Consider the following 21,710-nt stretch of genomic DNA (forward strand, 5'->3'; position numbering starts at 1 on the left):
AATGAATCCCTAGCAGTTTCCATGCTCAGTGCAGAGCTTGACTTGGTGCTTGATCCCATGACCCTGGGATCATGACCTGAGCCAAAATCAAGAGTCAGACACTTAACCGACTGAGCCACCCAGGCACCCCAGGACTCTGATGTTATAAATGTTAGACTTGGCATTGTCTCAGAGGTCCCTTAGGCTCTCTTTATTATTATTTTTTCAGTATTTTTTCTTTTTGTTGTTCATTGGATATTTTCTATTGATTTGTCTTGCAATTCACTCCTTTTTCATCTCATTCCTGCTATTATTGAAGCCATCAGTGAGCTTTAAAAAAATTGGTTACTTTATTGTTGAGTTATGTGTTTTTCCTGTTTCCTACTTCTTTTTGAGACTTTGTATTTTTCATTTCCAACAGCTTTTATGATTGTTGGAGCATTTTTGTAATAACTGCTTAAAGTTTTATCAGATAATTCCAGTGTATCATCTCCATATTACTGTCTATTGACTATTTTTTCTCATGTGAGTGGGGGTTTTCCTGGTTCTTTTTATGCCAAGTAATTTTGGGTCCTAGATATTTTGAATACTGGCAAGAATTGTTCTTATTTGAAATCCCATGATAAATGTTGATATTTCTGTCCTAGCAGGCAACTGATCTTGTTAGCTTTAGGCATCAAGTTCTAGTGTACCTCTGTGAGCTGTGGTTCCAATGTCAGTTCAATTTTCAGAGTCTTTGCAATACTATTTAGATCTGTTCATGTGTGTATCACCCAGTAATGAATCTGTGACTTGGGTGATGTTTTATCTGTTAGTTTAGATCTCAAAGTCTATTATATGCTAGTTAGGATCAGATCTACACATGCACATCTTGGGGTATAAACCTGGAATTTAGAAACAATTTAATTGGGTCACTTTCTTGAGGTCCTTCCTATCTGTAATCTCTGTTGGTACTTTTCTCCTCTCTGAAGCAGTGGCATCAGTAACTACATGCTGCCACCTACTTCCTTGACTATTACTGCCTTCAGGCCCAAGTGGTGGCAAAATGAAGGAAAAAATACTGGTAAACTTACCATTGGTTGAGGTAGTTCAATTCTGGTCTTCTTCCTCAAGCTGTCTGCCACTATTTACTTTCCAGAGTCTTCAAATAGCTAATCTGTATATTCTTTCTAGGATTTTTAGTTGCATTCAGTGGGAGAGACTAGGAATAGTATGCTTACTCCATCTGGGACCAGAATCTGATAATTATGATTTTTAATGGCTTACATAGTATTCTAATATTTGGATATACTGTAATTTACTCAGTAATTTCCCAAATAGGCATTTAAGATTATTCATTTTATGCCAGCAATGTGATGGACACACACACACACACATATATATAACAAAAATGAAATTTTAAGTCATGATATTTAAAAGCTTTTGATACAGTTGCCAAGATTACTTTCTGAGAAACTTAATTGGATGCATAAAACCTGACCATCAAAAAGAATATTTACCATATTAAAATACAAAACAAATGGAGACCAGTCTTGAAAATTCTCTCAACTGGGATGCCTGGGTGGCTCAGTCTATTGAGCATCCGACTTCAGCTTAGGTCATGATCTCACGGTTTGTGAGTCTGAGCCCCATGTAGGGCTCTGTGCTGAGAGCTCAGATCTTGGACCCGTTTCAGGTTCTGTGTCTACCTCTCTCTGCCCATCCCCAGCTCACGCTCTTCCCTCTCTCAAAAAATAAATAAACATTAAAAAAAAAAAGAGGGGCCCTTGGGTGGCTCAGTCGTTTAAGTGTCTGACTTTGGCTCAGGTCATGATCTCATGGTTCGTGAATTCGAGCCCTATGTCGAGCTCTGGGCTTGACAGCTCAGTGCATGGAGTCTGCTTTGGATTCTGTTTCTTCCTCTCTCTCTGCCTCTCCCCTGCTCATTCTCTCTCTCCCTCTCTCTCTCCCTCTTCCTCTCTCTCTTTCTCTCAAAAATAAATAAACATTAAAAAAAAAAAAGAAAATTCCCTCAACAGACAAAATCAGTTTCATCATATCAACAAAGCTTAATTTAGCTTATTTTGCAAGACTAACTTGACCTGGGTCATTTCTTGCTTTTGCCTGTGGAGATCCTAAAACTTGAACTATTTCCCAGGGTTGGCGTAAAGTAACCACTCACCAATTTCCTAGCATTTAAGAAAATTTTAATATTATAACTAATCACTGTGAAGAATAAAGTGTCACTGCTTTCTTACTATATAAGCTGCTCTATAATAATATACCCCTGATGTTTTGGTTTGACTGCCTTTGGTTTGAAACTTTGTTTCTGGTGTGTGCACAGTAAACTTACTATTTACTACTTTGGTGATTCATTGGTTTTACTGTTATTTCTGAACTTTTGACAACCACAATGGACTCTAACACATTAAACACCATTTAAAAATGCACTTGACATTTCCCCCCTCCCACCCCTGCCAAAATAGTGGTCCCCATTTCAGGTTGATGGCTTAATTTACTATGGCTCTGGAAACTGGTAAATATAGGGAACTATCAAGCATTTACTTAGCCTTTCAGGGTAATCAAATAACTAGTAAGGAATCTTTTTTTTTTCCTGTATAGAAGAATTCCAGCTTATAACTGCAGAAGGAATGCCAGTGTTAAAAAAATCACCATTTCACTACTCCTAATTAAACAGTCATCTGGGCAGCTTTCATGAGTAAATTCCAAAACATTAGGAGAAAGGTTGATGGGGGACTTTATACAGATCTTCCTCAACTTTTGATGGGGTTACATCCTGATAAACCCATTGTAAGTTGAAAATACCTTAAGTGGATGTTGGATTTAATACATCTAACCTACCAAACATCATAGCTTAGCCTAGCCTACCTTAAACATGTTCAGAATACTTGTATTAGCCTACAGTTGGGCAAGATGATCTAACACAAAGCCTATTTTATAATAAAGTGTTGAATATCTCATGTAATTTGTTGACTACTGAATAATGGTTGTATGGGTACAAATTGGTGATAAATGTGTCAGTTGATTACCCTGTTAATCATATGGCTAACTGGGAGCTGTGGCTGGCTGCCACTGCCCAGCATCACACACAGTACCACGTATCACTAACTCACGAAAAGATAAAAATTCAGGGGCACCTGGGTGGCTTGGTCGGTTGATCGTCCGACTTGGGCTCAGGTCATGATCTCACGGTCCGTGAGTTCGAACCCCATGTCGGGCTCTGTGCTGACAGCTCAGAGCCTGGAGCCTATTTCAGATTCTGTGTCTTCCTCTCTCTCTGCTCCTCCCCTGTTCATGCTCTGTCTCTCTCGGTCTCAAAAATGAAGAAACGTTAAAAAAAAATTCAAAATTTGAAGTATGGTTTCTATTGAATGTGTATCACTTCTGCACCATCATAAAGTCAAAAAATCATAAGATGAACCCTCTTAAGTCAGGGATCATCTGTAATGGAGAATTCCACTGATTAATCTTAACATCACTAAAAGACATTATATACTTCCTGTTGTATGGTAATAGCACAGAGTATCCTCTGTTATTTTTTGTTATTTGGGACACAAAGCAACAATTTCCCTAAATTTGTTTATAGGAATATATATAAGAAGAGTAAAATAATTAAAATTTCTAAATATAGGGGATTTATAGATGACTGATGTTCTTCTCCCATATTCCAGATATGTAGTTTGTCTCTGTGAAGGGATATGCAAAATTTGGTATATCTTGTACAACAGGTAACAGACCAGTAGCTTGGCCTATAAAGAAAAGGTATTACATGGTGGTGTCAGGGTGTTTCAGACCCCATTTAGAGGATTTTCTTAGGCTCTTCCATATCTTCAGAATGTAATTCAGGACACCTGTTTTCAGTTGTACATGAAATAGCAAAACCAAAGCATCTTTTGTTTTTTTTATTTATTTATTTTTCTGTGTATATAAATGGAATCATCTTCCTTAGGTTATTTTATGCTTTCATAATTCTCTCCTTAAAAGTTTCAGTTTCCTAACTTTTTTCATTTCTCTTTGTTGATAGCGTAAGGTATGTGAACCTAGATTCAACAAATACGGCAGAAAAAAGGAACCCAAAAGAATAGTGAAGAACAACTAAAGGCATATAGATATTTCTCCTTTGTCCTCAATGGCATACATTGCATTATTTTGAAACCATATATTTAAATATTTTAAGCTGCATGAGGTCCGTGTCTGAGGATAACAGCTTTCCAGGGAAAACTAAATATATAAATAAAGGGAGCCTTTAAACTGGGATTGAAAATCATTGTAAATAGTGATAGTACAATATGACTAAAAAATAAAAGGTAAAACATAGAGATAAGTTTATGTTAATAACATGTATATTATTGGGAATGCAAGCTGGTGCAGCCACTCTGGAAAACAGTATGGAAGTTCCTCAAAAAACTAAAAATAGAACTACCCAACGACCCAGCAGTTGCACTATTAGGCATTTATCCAAGGGATACAGGTGTGCTGTTTCGAAGGGACACATGTGCCCCCATGTTTATAGCAGCACAATCAACAATAGCCAAAGTATGGAAAGAGCCCAAATGTCCATCGATGGATGAATAGATAAAGAAGATGTGGTATATATCCACAATGGAGTATTACTCGGCAATCAAAAAGAATGAAATCTTGCCATCTGCAACTACATGGATGGAACTGGAGGGTATTATGCTAAGTGAAATTAGTCAGTCAGAAAAAGACAAAAATCATATGACTTCACTCATATGAGGACTTTAAGAGACAAAACAGATGAACATAAGGGAAGGGAAACAAAAATAATATAAAAACAGGGAGGGGGACAAAACAGAAGAGACTCATAAATAGGGAGAACAAACAGAAGGTTACTGGAGAGGGTGTGGGAGGGGGCATGGGCTAAATGGGTAAGGGACATTAAGGAATCTACTCTTGAAATCATTGTTGCGCTATATGCTAACTAATTTGGATGTAAATTTTAAAAATTAAATTAAAAAAATTAAAAAAAATAACATGTAGGTTATAATTTCAAACTAGGCACAAATTCTTAGAAGGAACAAAGAGTAAGTCAGTTTGACTGGGCAGGTGGGGAGTGGTCCTAGTTTTTTTGACTAGATCCTCTAGAAGCATTAAATGGCATCTTTAACTTCACATTTGACTTTTGCAGTACACATCTTCATAAAGAAGGCCATTCATTTTCCTGTGGTTTCTATTAATACTTCGATAATAAACTAGTTTTCTTTTGCAATTCTTTTAATTTCATTACCCTTATGGAATTTCTCTTTTTAACTTAATTGGCCTAAGTGCCATTTCCTCATTTACCAATGGTTTTTGCATGGGATCTGAACATTCCTCCAATGTCTTTCATTGAACTCATGAAATACTCCTTTGTGCAAAATTTTCGGTTGTTTTGAAATGTCTTTGTATTACTGTGGTAGGTGTTTGCACAGCTGATAATCTGTGAAACTGCCGATGACCTTGCACTTAATATGTAGAAATAAATGCTAGTATTCACTGTGGAGAAATATTTGAGTGGGGACTGAGTTTATAAGTAGTTAGTTCATTCTTAGATATTTCACATTATGAAGACTGTTGTTGCTCTTTGTAAACACATAACTATAGGATTTCAGGTAATGAATATCTGGGTAATAAGGATGCCCCTATAGTTGAAATTTTATGGTATTTTGAATGCAAGTCATGAAGTTTGAATGTTGTGAGCTTTGTGGAAGAAAAGTACTATGCAAGAAGTACTGTGAAGAACACTAACAAAGGTTAAGAGCTTCAAAATATATTAATACTAATATGGTTTTGTACATGAAATTATACTTTCATGTTTTTCATTTCACTTAGTTAATAAAAAGAATACATTTTAAACCAAATTAATACCCCTTAAAATACGTAAATTTTGGAACTTTGGATTTTCAAGGTGTTTGCTTTTCTTTTTCCGGTACTGGAGAATTACGATTCTGTAATAGAGCCATGAATCTGTAAAGCACCTCATTTCGTCATAGCTTTTTTTGAGACACATTAAAGCCACAATAAAATGAAATTTCTCTTTAACAATAAGCTTTAGTGGGTCAGAAAATGAAAATAAGAAAATTCACTGGAGACCAGATTAGACTGGAGAGAAAATGGAAATGTTCTTTTTCTTCTACAGCTTTTATTCTATCTTTGTCACATTCTCTTGATCAGCTTTCTTAAACATAGCTAGAGATTAAGTGAAAACCTGTAAACATCTTTACATTGTCAAATTGCTGATACCCTTTAATTTTTATGTTTTAGAAGAGTTTATAATTGATGGTCGTCTTTGGAAATATGTTTGAAATTGGCCAGGTTTAGTCATATACTGAAGCTTAGAAAAAGATGTCTGTACTTAGTTTTCAGCTTTATAGGCAGCAAACATAAAACATCTAGTGGGGATAATATGAACTTAATCAGTTCTGTGTAATATACATTAAGTTACCTTAATAGCTGAACACACTGGAAATGCTCAGTATATTCTACATTTATTTTGGTTTAAGATGCAGAAATGGACTTCCTAGACATATGCCATATGTTCTCTTCTTATGCCAAGTTAACAAGAATTAAAAGACTGAAATGAATAAACAAGGTCAACTTAAGCTGAGCCAAATTAGACAACAGAATAATTGTCAGATTTTCTGTTGGCAGGGACAGTTTGTTTTGAGCCAATCTTCATGAATTATAGGCTGTAAATTTTTTTTTTTTTTTTTTTTTTTTTGCTGGTAAGTCTACCGCCAGGCATTCTGTTGACAATTTTCTTTGTTTTGTAAACACTGAAAATTTTCATCAGTTATATTGTTTATAGGCACACATAAGGATTATGGATAGATGGGGTTTTTTTGTTTGTTTGTTCTAACTTAAGGGAAATTTGCTTAGAAACAAATCTAATAAAACCAAGCCAATATTTAAAACTTTTAGCAAGATTTGTATTTTATTTGGAGTTTCTTAGGTATGAATTCAGATATAATAAATAGAAAACTAAACAATATTACTATTCATTTATGATGGTAAATATCAAAGTAGATTTGTTACAAACGCAAGGTTTATTTACAGTAAAGAATTTTAGACCTTGAAGGAGATAATCTAATACAGAGGGAAAGATTGAAGCAATTAGAGAAATGGAATAATTTAAAATATAATAACTAGTTTAGGGCAGTACCAAACCTAAAGTAAAATATTTAGTCCTAGGATCAATTATTTACCATTGTCCTTCTCATTACCCTTTTTCATTCTAAACTGTTTTTTCTTTGAGTTGTTTAACATTTTTTTTAATTGCCAGGTCAAAAAATATGAAAAACTAACCATTTAAATAATGTTTATTTTAACCACATAAAATATGGAAACCAACTATTTAAATAATAATGTCGGTGACCTATAAAGTCTCAGTCAATTCACATAATGGTGATTTTTAAAAACACTCATTTATATCCTAGATGTTGTAACTGCTATTAATATGGAAGTGCCTGATTCTTTTGGGTGTCTAAAGTGTCTACTTAACACATGTATTACTAGTAATGTATTCTTAATATCCTGTATATTCTTGTATTATAAAAATAATTATCTTATTTATTCAGTAAATATTTATTAAGCATCCGTTATATTACAGACAATTTTCTAAGTCCTGTAGGATCCAGCAATGAAGAATTAAAAAAAGACATCTTTACCCTCATACAGTTTACATTCAAGTAAGTTTGTTTATAAACTCAAGCACAGTACAGTCTATTCAAAACCAGTTTTCAGTTGGTTTCTGTATTATATTTAGTTCAAATGAATTCCATTTATTAATTTTGCCATAGCCTACACAGAAATTAAAATTTTTATTGTTTTGTTGATTGTTTCCTTCGCTGTGCAGAAGCTTTTTATCTTGATGAGATCTCAATGGTTCATTTTTGCTTTTGTTTCCCTTGCTTCCTAAGACATAGCTAGTAAGAAATTGCTATGGCTAAGGTCAAAAAGGTTGTTGCATATTTTCTCCTATAGGATTTTGATGGTTTCCTGTCTTTTAGGTCTTTCATCCATTTTGAATTTATTTTTGTGTATGGTGTAAGAAAGTGGTCCAGGTTCATTCTTTTTTTTTTAATTTTTAAAATGTTTTTATTTATTTTTGAAGGAGAGAGAGACAGAGCATGAGGGGGGAGGAGCAAAGAGACAGGGACACACAGAATTCGAAGCAGGCTCCAGGCTCTAAGCTGTGAGCACAGAGCCCATTGTGGGGCTCGAACCCACAAACTGTGAGATCATGACCTGAGCCGAAACCAGACACTCAACCGACTGAGCCAACCAGGTGCTCCCCAGGTTCATTCTTTTGCATGTTGCTATCCAGTTCTCCCAGCACCATTTGCTGAAGAGACTGTCTTTTTTCCACTGGGTACTTTTTCCTGCTTTGTTGAAAATTATTTGGTCATACATTTGTTGGTCCATTTCTGGGTTCTGTATTCTGTTCATTGATTTATGTGTCTGTTTTTTGCCAGTACCATACTGTCTTGATGATTACAGCTTTGTAATACAGCTTGAAGTCCAAACTGTGATGCCTTCAGCTTTTTTTTCCTAATTTTTTTTAATGTTTATATATTAAAAAAAATTTTTTTTTAACGTTTATTTATTTTTGAGACAGGAGAGACAGAGAATGAACAGGGGAGGGGCAGAGAGAGAGGGAGACACAGAATCTGAAACGGGCTCCAGGCTCTGAGCGGTCAGCACAGAGCCCGACGCGGGGCTCGAACTCACGGACCGTGAGATCATGACCTGAGCCGAAGTCAGACGCTTAACCGACCAAGCCACCCAGGCGCCCCAATGTTTATATTTTTGAGAGAGAGACAGAGACAGAGTGTACGTGGGGAAAGAGCAGTGAGAGAGGGAGACACAGAATTCAAATCAGGCTCCAGGCTCGGAGCTGTCAGCATAGAGCCCGACATGGGGCTTGAACTTAAGAACAGTGAGATCATGATATGAATGAAATCGGCTGCTTAACCAACTGAGCCGCCTGGGTGCTCCTGGTTTTCTTTTTTAAGATTACTTTGGCCATTTGGGGTCTTTCGTGGTTACACAAACTTTACGATTGTCTGTTCTAGCTCTTTGAGGAATGCTGGTGGTATATGTGTAGACTGCTTTGGTCAGTATAGACATTTGAACAATATTTGTTCTTCCAGTCCATGAGGATGAATGTTTTTTCCATTTCTTTGTGTCTTTATTTTTTTTCATAAGGTTTCTGTAGTTTTCAGTGTACAGGTCTTTTACCTCTTTGGTTAGGTTTATTACTAGGTATCTGCACAGTGAAGGAAACAATCAACAAAACTGAAAGGCAACCGACAATGGGAGAAGATATTTGCAAATGGCATATCGGATAAAGGGTTAGTATCCAAAATCTATAAAGAAGTTATCAAACTCAACACCCCAGTAACAAATAATCCAGTGAAGAAATGAGCAAGAGACGTGAACAGACACTTGTCTTTTTTTAAAATTTATTTTATTTTTTAAAATATATATCCAACTTAGGAATATAGTGCAATAATGATTTCAGGAGTAGAATCCAGTTATTGATCCCATATGTATAACACCCAGTGCTCATCCCAACAAGTGTCCTCCTTAAAGCCCCTTGCCCATTTAGCCCATCCGCCACCCCCCACCCCTCCAGCAACCCTGTTTGTTCTCTATATTTAGGAGTCTCTTATGTTTTGTCCCTCTCCCTTTTTTTATGTTAGTTTTGCTTACCTTCCCTTATGTTCATCAAACACTTTTAGAAAGAAGACACCCAGATGGCTAACAGATACATGAAAAAGATGCTCAACATCAGTCATCATCAGGGAAATACAAATCAAAAACACAATGAGATAGCACCTCACACCTGTCAGAATAGTAAACTTAACTCAGGAAACAACAGATGTTGGTGAGGATTCAGAGAAAGGGAAACTCTTTTGCACTGCTGATGGGAATGCAAACTGGTGCAGTCACTCTGGAAAACTGTATGGAGTTTCCTCAAAAAATAAAAAAGAGAAGTACCTTACGACTCAGCAATTGCACTACTAGGTATTTATCCAAAGGATACAAAAATGCTGATTCAGTGGGGCACATGCACCCCAATGTTTATAGCAGTGCGATATATCAACAATAGTCAAATATGGAAAGAGCCTAAATGTCCATCGACTGATTTTATACACACACACGCACACATGCACGCGCGCGCGCGCGCACACACACACACACACACACACACACACACACACACACACACACCAGAATACTACTAGGTGATGAAAAAGAATGAAATCTTGCCATTTGCAACAACATGGATGGAACTAGAATGTATTATGCTAAGCAAAATAAGTCACTCAGAAATATAAATATATGAATTCACTCATGTGAAGTTTAAGAAACACAATAGATGAACATAGGGGAAGGGAAGGAAAAATAAGATAAAAACAGAAGGGAGGCAAACCATAAGAAACTCTTAAATACAGAGAACAAACGGGGTTGCTAGAGGGGAGGTAGGTGGGCAGATGGGCTGAATGAGTGATGAGCATTAAGGAGGGCACTTGTTGGGATGAGCACTGGGTGTTGTATGTAAGTGATGAATCACTGGGTTCTACTCCTGAAACCAGTACTAAACTGTATGTTAACTTGAATTTAAATAGGTATATTAAGAATAAAAAAATAATTTATTCAGTCATATAGGCCTATGAAAAATGTAAATAATTAATGGGAAGGACTTAAAATTAAGAGAACATTTTATAAAGAAGGCTAATATTTTATGGTTCAGTCAACCATTCATGGATGGAATATTTGTTGAATCCTAACTTTGTGCCTAGTGCTGGGTTGGAGGCTCTGGATACAATAGTGAGCAAAAGTAGGTACACTCTTAACCCCTGGTGAGTAGACCCATGTTGTGGGCCATGCTGCCATTCTCTTCTCTCTGCTTCTCTTTCTTACAGAGCTTGATACATTACTGAACTCCTATAGACAAAAACTTTAAGTATCTTTGGGTAAACTTCCCCAATGTAGTTCTGAAATTCACATTTAGCCCTGAACCCTAGCATCCGTATGCTGAAGTATGAAATCAGACATCACATCAAAATTGTCACTGATGCCAAGGCAGCTTTCCCTATCAAGTCAGCCTCGTCATTCAAAATGACCTATTAAAACTGCAGAACACATCCTAACACTTTGTATTAATTTTTCCTTGATTTTTTAACAATTTAGTGGCTTAAACAGCATGCATTCCTTTTCTGGAAGTACTACAGAATAATCTGTTTTCTTGCATTTTTGAGCTTCTAGAGGCCAGCCTGCATTCCTGGGCTCATGGCTCCTTTTCTCCATTTTCAAAGCAATGGTAGGTTGAGTCCATCTCATAGTGAATCACTTAGACTCTGATTCTTCTGCCTCTCTCAACCACATTTAAGGACCCTCTTCCAGATTTAAGGATTACATTAGGCCTGATATCTGAGGTAATCTTCTTATTTTAAAAAAAAATTTTAATTGTTTACTTATTTTTGAGAGAGAGAGAAAGACAGAGGGTAAGAGGGGGAGGGTCAGAGAGAAAAAGGTAGATACAGAATCTGAAACAGGCTCCAGGCTCTGAACTGTCAGCACCGATGGGGCCCAAGGAACAGCAAGATCATGACCCGAGTTGAAGTTGGACGTTTCACCAACTGAGCCACCCGGGCGCCCCAAATCTTTGTATGTTTAAGTCAGATGATTAACAACCTTAATTCCATCTGTTTCCTTAATTCCCCTTTACAACATGATGTAACATATTTACAGATTCTGGGGGTTAGGATATGGACATCTTTGGGAGTCCATTCTGCCCACTACATACTTTAATATCCTATATTGGCTTCTCACTGTAATTAAAACAAAGATCATACACACTAATATGGATTAACGAGGCTCTAGTAATTTATCATGTTCCATACTCCTTTACAATTTAGCTGTATTGGCTCTCTGTTATGCAAACCTCCCAATCTTGTTACTATACTAGGGCCTTTGTATGGGTACTTTCCTCTCCCTGGAATCTTCTGTCAGTTTACTGCATCTTCACATAGATGACTCCTATCATTCAGCCCTTAACTCAAATAGTACCTTCTCTACTCACCAGTTCTTTGTATTTTTTCCTAGTATTTATCATTAATTGAATGACCTTTAGTTATGTATTTTTGTTTGTTTCTTATCTATAGCATTCCTCTTCCTCCCCTACATGCTTGAGAACGCCAAGAGTGCAGTAGGCCTGCAGTGCTAACTATACACTAGGCATTATGGCAGGGCTTAGTGAAATGATAATATCTAAGAGTCATGGTGGTTTTCCCCTTCATGGAGTTTATAGGTTAATGAGGAAGCAGATACTAATCTAATAATCACATAAGAATAAAACTGTAAGTATTATAGTATTATAAGGCTTTATAATTAGGATGTTTTACTATCTGGTAGGACTAGCTCCCCTCCCATAGTTTCTTCTTTGTTTTAATTTTCTATGTGAACTTTAATATCACCTTGTCTAACTCAATAAAAAAGTATGTCGGTCTTTTTATTGGGATTACATTAAATGTAGGTAGTTTAACATAATACATTAATTTAGGGGGAACTGACATCTTTATGATGTTGAGTCATCCTATTCAAGAAGAGGGATATCTTCCCATTTGTTCAAGGCCATTTTTATGTCTTTCACAGTGTTGTAAGATTTCTATCATACGGAATTTGCATATTTTTTGTTCAGTTTATTCCTCAGTATTTAATCTTTGTTGATAAAATACATGGGGTTTTCCTCTACCATTACCATCTCTAACTCATTACTGTTTGTGTATATGAAGGCTAGTGGTTCTTGTACATTAGTTTTATATCTTTCTACCTTACTGTATTTTTAAAATATTTGATTTTATCATTGATTCCCTAGTAGTCTTCTGTTATATTGTCATATCACTGAAAATGGAGATAGTTTTATTTCCTTACCAATTTTTTTTTAAAGTTTGTTTGTTTAGGGAGTGAGCAAGTGCAGAGAAGGGGCAGAGAGAGGAAGAGAGAGAGAATCCCAAGCAGGCTCCATACTGTCAGTGCAGAGCCTGATGGCAGGGCTTGAACCCACGAACCAGGAAATAATGACTGAGCTGAAGTAGGATACTCAACCGACTGAGCTAACAAGGCACCCCTTCTTACCACTTTTTATTCTCTACTTCAAGGATTGGCAAACTTCAAAGTATAAGATAGTAAATTACCTAGGCTTTGAGGACATACAGTCTCAACTACCAACCCATAAACAATAAATAAATGGGTGTGGATGTGTTCTAATAAAACTTTATTTACAAAAACAGCAGATTTGGATTTGGCCACTGAGCCATAGTTTGCCAACCTTTGATCTAGTTGATTTATCTAATTGTAATGGTTAACTGTAATGTACCTCTAGTACAGTGTCGAACAGTAGCAGAGATAGTGGGTATTCTTGTCTTGTTTCTGATTTTAGTGGAAATGCCCTCAGTGATTTCCCATTAAATAAGATACTAGTATTAGGACTAAGTTATATATATCAAGAATATATCCCTCAATTCCTATTTTCTTGAGGATTTTTTCTGTCATTTCTGTCATTTCAGTGCCTTTTATTAAATTTTAATTTGAATTTATTCCCATTGGAATGCCTTGTAATTTATTTTTCATTTCTAAGATATTTTGCTTCCTTTTGTTTCTTGAATGCACTGAGCTTCCTCTTCCCTGCCTCTCCTCTTAGTTTTCATCTAATTCAGAGTGGGTTTCCAGAGTGCTTGAAGTGTTGTACAGTTTTCTTGTACTTCATGCCTGTTTTAGGGGAGAGAATTTTTCTCAACTGATATATGTTGGTCTACATTTTTCTGCTTCTTTGCAGTATAACTCTATAGAACTCTTCATCTTTTTTCTGTTTATTTTTGTGGTATTGGAATGTATTTTGTGAGATTCTGGTTCATTGGAGCCCTTTGTATAGCTAAGTCTGACACTTGTTTTTGTGGGGTAGATACATAGACCAATGGAACAGAATGGCAAATCCAGAAATAAATCTTCACACGTATGGTCAATTGATTTTGACAAAGGAGTAAAGGCAATTAGATTTTCATATACAAAATAATGAACTTTAACCCTTATATGAGACATAAAAATTAACTCAAAATGGACTTGAATGTAAAGCTAAAATTATAAAACTTCCAGGAGAAAACTTAAGAGAAAATTTTTGTGATTTTCGTTTAGAAAAAGATTTCTTATATATAAAAGTACAATCAATAAAAGAAAAACTAAATTGTGCTTTATCAAAATTTGAAACTTTTGCACTTCAAAAGACACTGTTAGGAAAATGAGAGGGCAAGCCATAGACTGGGAGAAAATATTTGCAAATCATATTATGTGATAAAGGACTTCAAACTGAGGAATATAATAAAGAGGTCTTATAATTCAATAATAAGAGAACTTATTTAAAAAATGGACAACGTTTTGCATAAATATTTCACCAAAGATAAGCTAATGGCTAATAATCACATAAAAATGCTCAACATCACTAGTCATTAGGGAAATGCAAATTAAAATCATAATAAGACACTATACCCGGTAGAATGGTTATAATAAAAAAGATTGACAATACCAACCACAGGTGAGGATATGGAGAAACTGAAACCCTTGTATGTTGCTGACGGGTATGTAAAATGTTAGTCACTTTGGAAAAACAATTTGGTAGTTTCTAAAAACTAACAAGATAAATATAAACTGAGAGCATGATCTATCAGTTCCACTCCCAGATTTCTACCCAAGAGAAATGAAAACGTATGTTCCCTCGAAGACTTATGTGAATATTTATATCAACATTATTCATGTAGCCGAAAGCTACAAGTAATTAAAATATCCAGCAGCTGGTGAGTGGATAAACAAAATATGGTATATCCATACAACGGAATACTATTCAGAAATTAAAAAGGAATAAACTAGACACTACAACATGTATGAACCTCAGAAACCATAATGCTAAGTGAAGGAAGGCTGACACAAAAAAAGACAACATATTGTATGAATTAATTTATATGAAGTTTCCAGATTGTATGATATCATTTATATGAAATTCCTCTAGAGGCAGGAAGCAGACACATGACTGGCTCAGGCTGGAGGTAGGAGTGGGAATGGACTGTAAATTATTGGCATCAGGGAACTTTGTGGCAGTGGAAATGTTCTAAAACTACACTGTAGTGGTAGTTGCACAACTTTATACATTCAGCAAACATATTTGAATTGTATACTTACAAGGAGTGAATTTTGTGGTACGTGTAAATTATACGCCAGTAACATTGTTTTTAAAAAAGTAAATAAAGAAGTAGGACTGCCAGATAGTTGAAGATAATAATGGCTGCTTTCCTTTCCACCTCTCAGTACTTCCTCTATAAACAGTATAGAACATAATAAGGAAGAAACAAACTGCATGAAAGCCACAGCTTCAGCATGACTTGACAGAGAACTTCCAAACAATTGTAAATAAAATGGAAAAAACGCCAAATGCTAGTGCATGATCTCCAATTCCTGGTGTTCTTAGCATGAACTACACCATGCAACTTGAAGGGATAGTTTTTTTTAAATGCACAGCTTCTGGGGTGGGGTGATGAGTGGGTGAAAAAGGTAGAAAGGGAGAAGCACCTTATGGCAGTTGGGTGTGAAGGAAGAAAGAAGCAAAAGGGGAAAATTTAGGATCCTGCAATATAAAAGGGAGCCAAAAAAATTAAGAGGCCATACAACTCTATCAGGAATGTGTAAAGAGCTTAATTAGACGGTCTTATTCCAGGATCTTCTGGTTAAATTTTTGGCTAGTCTCCCATTCTGTCACTTGACCTAAGCAGGCTAGTAGTACTGTGGCTTTCCCTGTTCATTTCCTATCAAATTTGTTACTTTTGCTGACAGTTAGTTTGTTATTTTTATCGATAATAGTGCTGGACAAGGGTTTTTCCATTCAAAAGCTCCACATCACGTCAATTAGCTGGTTTTTCACAGCCGGTACTACCCTAGAACTAACTACAAGGCTGAACTAGCTTGGGAGTGGTGGAAGGATGGGAGCAGCCCCAGAACATCAGATTTCCCCTTCATTACTAGAAGTTCAGCATTATTTCATGAATAAATGCTTATCAAATTGTTGTTTGCCCTTTTTGATTTCAGAGCCCTGAAATCGTAGTTTTTGTCCAGTTTTAAAACTGTTTCCTGGGGATAGGATTTATTCACCTCTAAACTTTGCCATACCTGGAAATTCTCCTTTATTTACTATTAACCAAACTATGTAGTTTGAGGCATTTTTCTCAAGGATGTTTTACGTATGCATGTATAATTGATAGGAAATATGGAATATATTGAAATATGATATATATGAAAAATATGGCCTCTTCACAGTAATTGCATATAGTTGGGATCCTTACGAGCAGGTATGTAAGCTACCGAATAGGGGCCAAATCCTGCCCACTGCCTATTTTTGTAAATAAAGTTTTACTGTAACACAGCCACTCTCATTTATTTATGTATTATCTATGGCTGCTTTCATACTAAGATGGCATAGTTGAGTGTTGTGATAAAATCTGTATGATCCACAAAGCCTAATATCTGGTGCTTTACACAAAAAGTTTGCTGACATTTGCTTCAAAGCATTATCATAATTAACATAGCTACCATTATAAATAATAATACTTTGTCTAGTATATTTACTTCACATTTATCCTTTATTTTCTCAATAACCCAATATAATCAGCTACATACATATGAGTTATCAATTATCAGATTCCAAAAACTAATGGTAACCTTCATAAGTATGATCATATAAATTGTAATACAAACTGAATATACTAAAAATTAATATTTTAATCTAATAATCTCACAATCCTAACATTTAACAACAGAGTAAGACTAGAATTTAGTATCTTATAGTAATTTCATGTTCATGTTGGTTTGCAATAACATTCATTCTAACAATACTCTGTTTACACTCAATTACATCATAAATGCTGTTGCATGAACAAACTACTATAAAGTCATTGCCATGAGAAAATGCACATTTTTTTCTTTGATATTTTGAAATCTCCTTGCTTAGCTATTAGTTTGCATTTAAAAAGGGAATATTTAAATTGTTTAATACTAAATACTTTGTGGAGCACTTTACTCAGTTCAACATATCTTACCTGTTAGAAGAGACATTCCGTGTTCTTTGTTGAATATGTTTATGGACTGAACAAAAGGGAGGGAGGTCATCTGGAAATGTGTCTTCTCCTTGAGGAGCTAAAGATAGGCCAACAAAAGCTTCATTTAGCGTATCTCCTCTGTCCAAAGGCCCCAGGAGTTCTGTTAAAAAATGATCAAGGTATAAGTTAAAATCAAATAAAATTTCTGATAACTCCTTCATAAGTATGCTTACAGGAAAATCTTTCACATAGCCCAACGAAACTTAAAAATTTGTCAATTAACTATATAATGCACAGTGGAAATCTTGTAGTCATAGTCCCCCTATGAATTCTGTCATTCTTACACTTAGCTCAACCCAGGGGAATTTGGTAACTGAGTAATTAATGTTTCTGAGTTTAGATTTTAAAAATTCACTTGTAACTTCACTCATAGTGTTTTTAGCCAGCATTTTATTAATCAAATATTTTTGTTGTGAACAAATTACTGGAATATTTTATTATATTGGAAAGTTGTGAGAGGTGAATTATTTTATACTCCATACGTTGAACATAATCTGAAAGCAATAAAGAAAGTATCTTTCTTTTCTAATATTTACTCTTAATTACAATTTTAAAGTGTACAGAGAGTTTGTTATTCCCACATCATACAGATGAAGAAAGCAAACTTTAATATTGGCAACTTTGACAGGGCATTGTTTAGAAAAACTGTGAAACATGACGAAGTTGTGAAAAATATATCTGAAAAACATAAATCTGATTAAAAGCCAAAAACTCTTAGGACTGCACCCTGTGCATGTGTGTATTTTGTTTTTTTCTTTCTTTTCTTTCTTTCTTTCTTTCTTTCTTTCTTTCTTTCTTTCTTTCTTTCTTTCTTTCTTTCTCTTTCCTTCCTTCCTTCCTTTCTTTTTTTTTTTTTTTTTTGAGAGAGAGAGACAGAGCATGAACCAGGGAGGGGCAGAGAGAGAAGGAGACAGAGAATCCTAAGCTGACTCCACACTGTCAGTGCACAGAGCCCGACGTGGGGCTCAGACTCATGAAACCGTGACCTGAGCTGAAATCAAGGGTTGGATGCTTAACCAACTAAGCCACCCAGGTGTTCCAACCATGGTAACCATTTTTTAAGTGTGCAGTTCAATAGTATTAAGTATATTACCTCATTGTGCAACAGATCCCCAAAATATTTTCTGCTTTCAAAACTGACACTGTACACCCATTAAAAAACTCCCTATTTATTTCCTATTTCCCTTCTTCTAGGCCCTGGTAACCACGATTTTACTTTTTGTTTCTATAAATCTGACTACTTTAGTACTTCATTTAAGTGGTATCATACAGTATTTGTATTTATGTGACTGGCATATTCTCCTTAGCATAATGTCCTCATGGCTCATCCATGTGGTAGGATTTCCTTCCTTTCTTAACAATTAGAACAAATTTTTTTTGAAGGGGGGAAGGGTGGGGAGAGAGACAGAATCTTAAGCAGGCTCCATTTCCAGCCTAGACCCCCATGTGCCAGGCTCAATTTCACGACCATGAGATGATTACCTGAACAGAAATCAATAGTTGGACACTTAACTCACTGAGCCATTCAGGCATCCCCAGGATTTCCTTCCTTTTTAAGGCTGAATAATATCCCACTGTGCATGTGTGTGTGTACACAGAACCACATTTGGTTTATACATTTGATCGTCCATGGAGATTTGGGTTGCTTCCAGCTTTTGGCTACTGTGAATAATTCTTCTATGAAGATGGGCATGCAGATATCTTTTTGATACTCTGATTACAATTCCTTTGGATATGTACCTATAAGTGGAGTTGCTGGATCATAGGTAAGGTATATTTTTAAAAATTTTTTAATGAACTGCCATGTTTTTTTGTTGTGGTGGCAACATTTTACAACCCCACCAAGAGCACTCCACAATTTTTCCAGTTTTGCCAACACTTGTTATTTTCCTTTCTTTTTTTTATTATAGCCATCCTAATGGGTGTGAGGTGCTCACATATAACTCACATGTAACTATATCTCATTATAGTTTTGCTTTTGTGTCCATAATTATCAGTGATGTCGAACATATCTTCATGTGCCTATTGGCCATTTGATTTTCTTTGTTGGAGAAATATCTATTCAAGTCCCTTTGTCCATTTTTGAATCAGATTGTTTGATTTTGTTGTTGAGTTTTAAGAGTACTTTATCTTTCTGGGTATTAAACCCTTACTACATATATACTACTAAATAGAATATATGATTTTCAAATATTCTCTCCTATTCTATGGGTTGCCCTTTTCATTCTGTTGATAGTGTCCTTTGATGAATAAAAGTTTTAAATTTTGATGCAGTCCAGTTTATTTTTGTTGCCTACTTTGGTATCCTATCCAGGAAACCACTGCCAAATCCAATGTCATGATGCTTTCTCTTTGTTTTATCTCTGTAAGTTGGGTAGTTTAGGTCTTACAATTAGGCCTTTGGTCCATTTTGAGTTAATTTTCATAGATGGTGAAAGTTAAGGGTCCAAATTCATTTTTTTACAATGTTTATTCATTTATTTTGAGAGAGAGAGACAAAGCATGAGCAGGAAAGGGACAGAGAGAGAGGGAGAGGGAGAATCCCAAACAGGCTCCATGCTGTCAGCACAGAGCCCCACACGGGGCTCAGTCCATTAACTGTGAGATTGTGACCTGAGCCAAAATCAGGAGTGGGACACTTAACTGACTGAACCACCCAGGTGCTCCCCAACTTCATTTCTTTTTAATATTGATATCTAGTTTTCCAAGCACCATTTGTTGAAAAGACTGTCCTTTCCTGCACTGGACTGGGTACCCTTGTTGAAAATCACTTGAGGGGCGCCTGGGTGGCGCAGTCGGTTAAGCGTCTGACTTCAACCAGGTCACGATCTCGCGGTCCGTGAGTTCGAGCCCCGCGTCAGGCTCGGGGCTGATGGCTCAGAGCCTGGAGCCTGCTTCCGATTCTGTGTCTCCCTCTCTCTCTGCCCCTCCCCTGTTCATGCTCTGTCTCTCTCTGTCCCAAAAATAAAAAAACGTTGAAAAAAAAAAATTAAAAAAAAAAAAAAAAAAAAAGAAAATCACTTGACCATATATGTAAGGGTTTATTTCTGGGATCTCTGTTTTATTCCATCAGTCTATATGTCTGCTGTTATGCCAGTACTATTTATTGTTTTGGTTACGGTAGCTTTGTAGTAAGTTTTGACATGAGGAACTGTGAGTCCTTCAGCTTTATTCTTTCTCAAGATTATTTCGGTTCTTTAGGGTCCATTGAGATTCCATATGAATTTTATGATAGGTTTTTCTGTTTCTCCAAAATATGTCATTGGGATTTTGAGAAGGATTGTACTGAATCTTTAGATTCCTTTGGAATCTAAGGACATTTTAACAGTAAATCTTAACAACTCATGAACAAGGAATGCTTTTTCACTTTTTACTGTCTTCTTCATTTTCTTTCAGTAGTGTTTTCTTCTTTTCAGTGTATAGGTGTTTCACCTCCTTAGGTTTATTCCTAAGAATTTAATTTTTCTTGATTGGATTTGTTTTTAAAATTTTTCTTTATAAATTGTTCATTTTTTAAAAATTAAAAGTTTTTATTTAAATCCCAGTTAGTTAATATACAGTATAATATAGTTTCAGGTGTACAATACAGTGATTCAACACTTTCATACAACACCTGGGGCTTATCACATCAAGTGCACTCCTTAATCCCCATCACCTATGTTACCCATCCCTCCCCACCAATTCCCTCCGGTAGCCTACAGTTCTGTATAGTTAAGGGTCTTTTTCTGATTTGGATGCTTCTATTTATTTTATTTTTTAAAGGTTTCTTTATTCTGGGGGGAGAGAGAGTGAGCTTGTGTGCAAGTATGTGTGAGCAGGGGAGGAGCAGAGAGAGAGAGGGAGACAGAGGATCCAAAGCCAGATCTGCACTGACAGCAGAGAGCCTGGTGTGGGGCTCGAACTCACAAACTGTGAGAACATGACATGAGTTGAAGTCAAACACTTAACTAATTGAGCCACACCTATTTATTTTATTTCCTAATTGCTCTGGCTGGGATTTCCAGCACCATATTGAAAAGAAATAGAGAAAGAGAGCATCCTTGTCTTGTTCATGATTGTAGAGGAAAAGCTTTCAACTTTTCACTTTTAACTATGATATTAGTGGTGGGCTTTTAATAATTTTAATATGAGTCTTTTTAATGTCAAGATACTTTCCTTTTCTATTTAGTTTATTTAGTTTTTATTATGAGAGGATATTTCTGTCCTTCATTCTGTTATTGTGGAATATTACATTAATTTACTTTTGTAGGTTGAACTGTCCTTGCATTCCAGAAATAAATTAGTTGGAGTATAATGTTTTAAATATGCTGCTGAATTTGGTTTAGTAGTATTTTGTTAAGAATTTGCATCAGCATTCATCAGAAATATTGGTATATTCTGTTATTTAATGTTTTTGCCTGGTTTTGGTATTAGGGTGCTAGAAAGTCGGGAAGGGACATTAAAGTATCCCCCAAATTGAGAAAGCACTTTGAGACAGGAATATGAAGGTGGTGATTCCATACAGTATACACAGTTTTTTTCATG

General features: G+C 35.7%; 1 protein-coding gene across 5 annotated transcripts in view; it reads right to left on the bottom strand.

Annotated features, from left to right (window-relative positions):
• The window catches only part of WDPCP (WD repeat containing planar cell polarity effector), a 381,390-nt gene that overhangs the window by 43,102 nt on the left and 316,578 nt on the right, over positions 1-21,710 (bottom strand). For all 5 annotated transcript variants that reach the window (XM_047852290.1, XM_047852288.1, XM_047852289.1 and 2 more), the window contains one exon: positions 17,127-17,286. In XM_047852290.1, coding sequence (XP_047708246.1) covers positions 17,127-17,286 — 160 coding nt within the window. The remainder of the gene's footprint in view (positions 1-17,126; positions 17,287-21,710) is intronic.

The sequence above is a fragment of the Prionailurus viverrinus genome, chromosome A3 (genome assembly GCF_022837055.1).
Source record: "Prionailurus viverrinus isolate Anna chromosome A3, UM_Priviv_1.0, whole genome shotgun sequence".
Classification (NCBI taxonomy): Eukaryota; Metazoa; Chordata; class Mammalia; order Carnivora; family Felidae; genus Prionailurus; species Prionailurus viverrinus.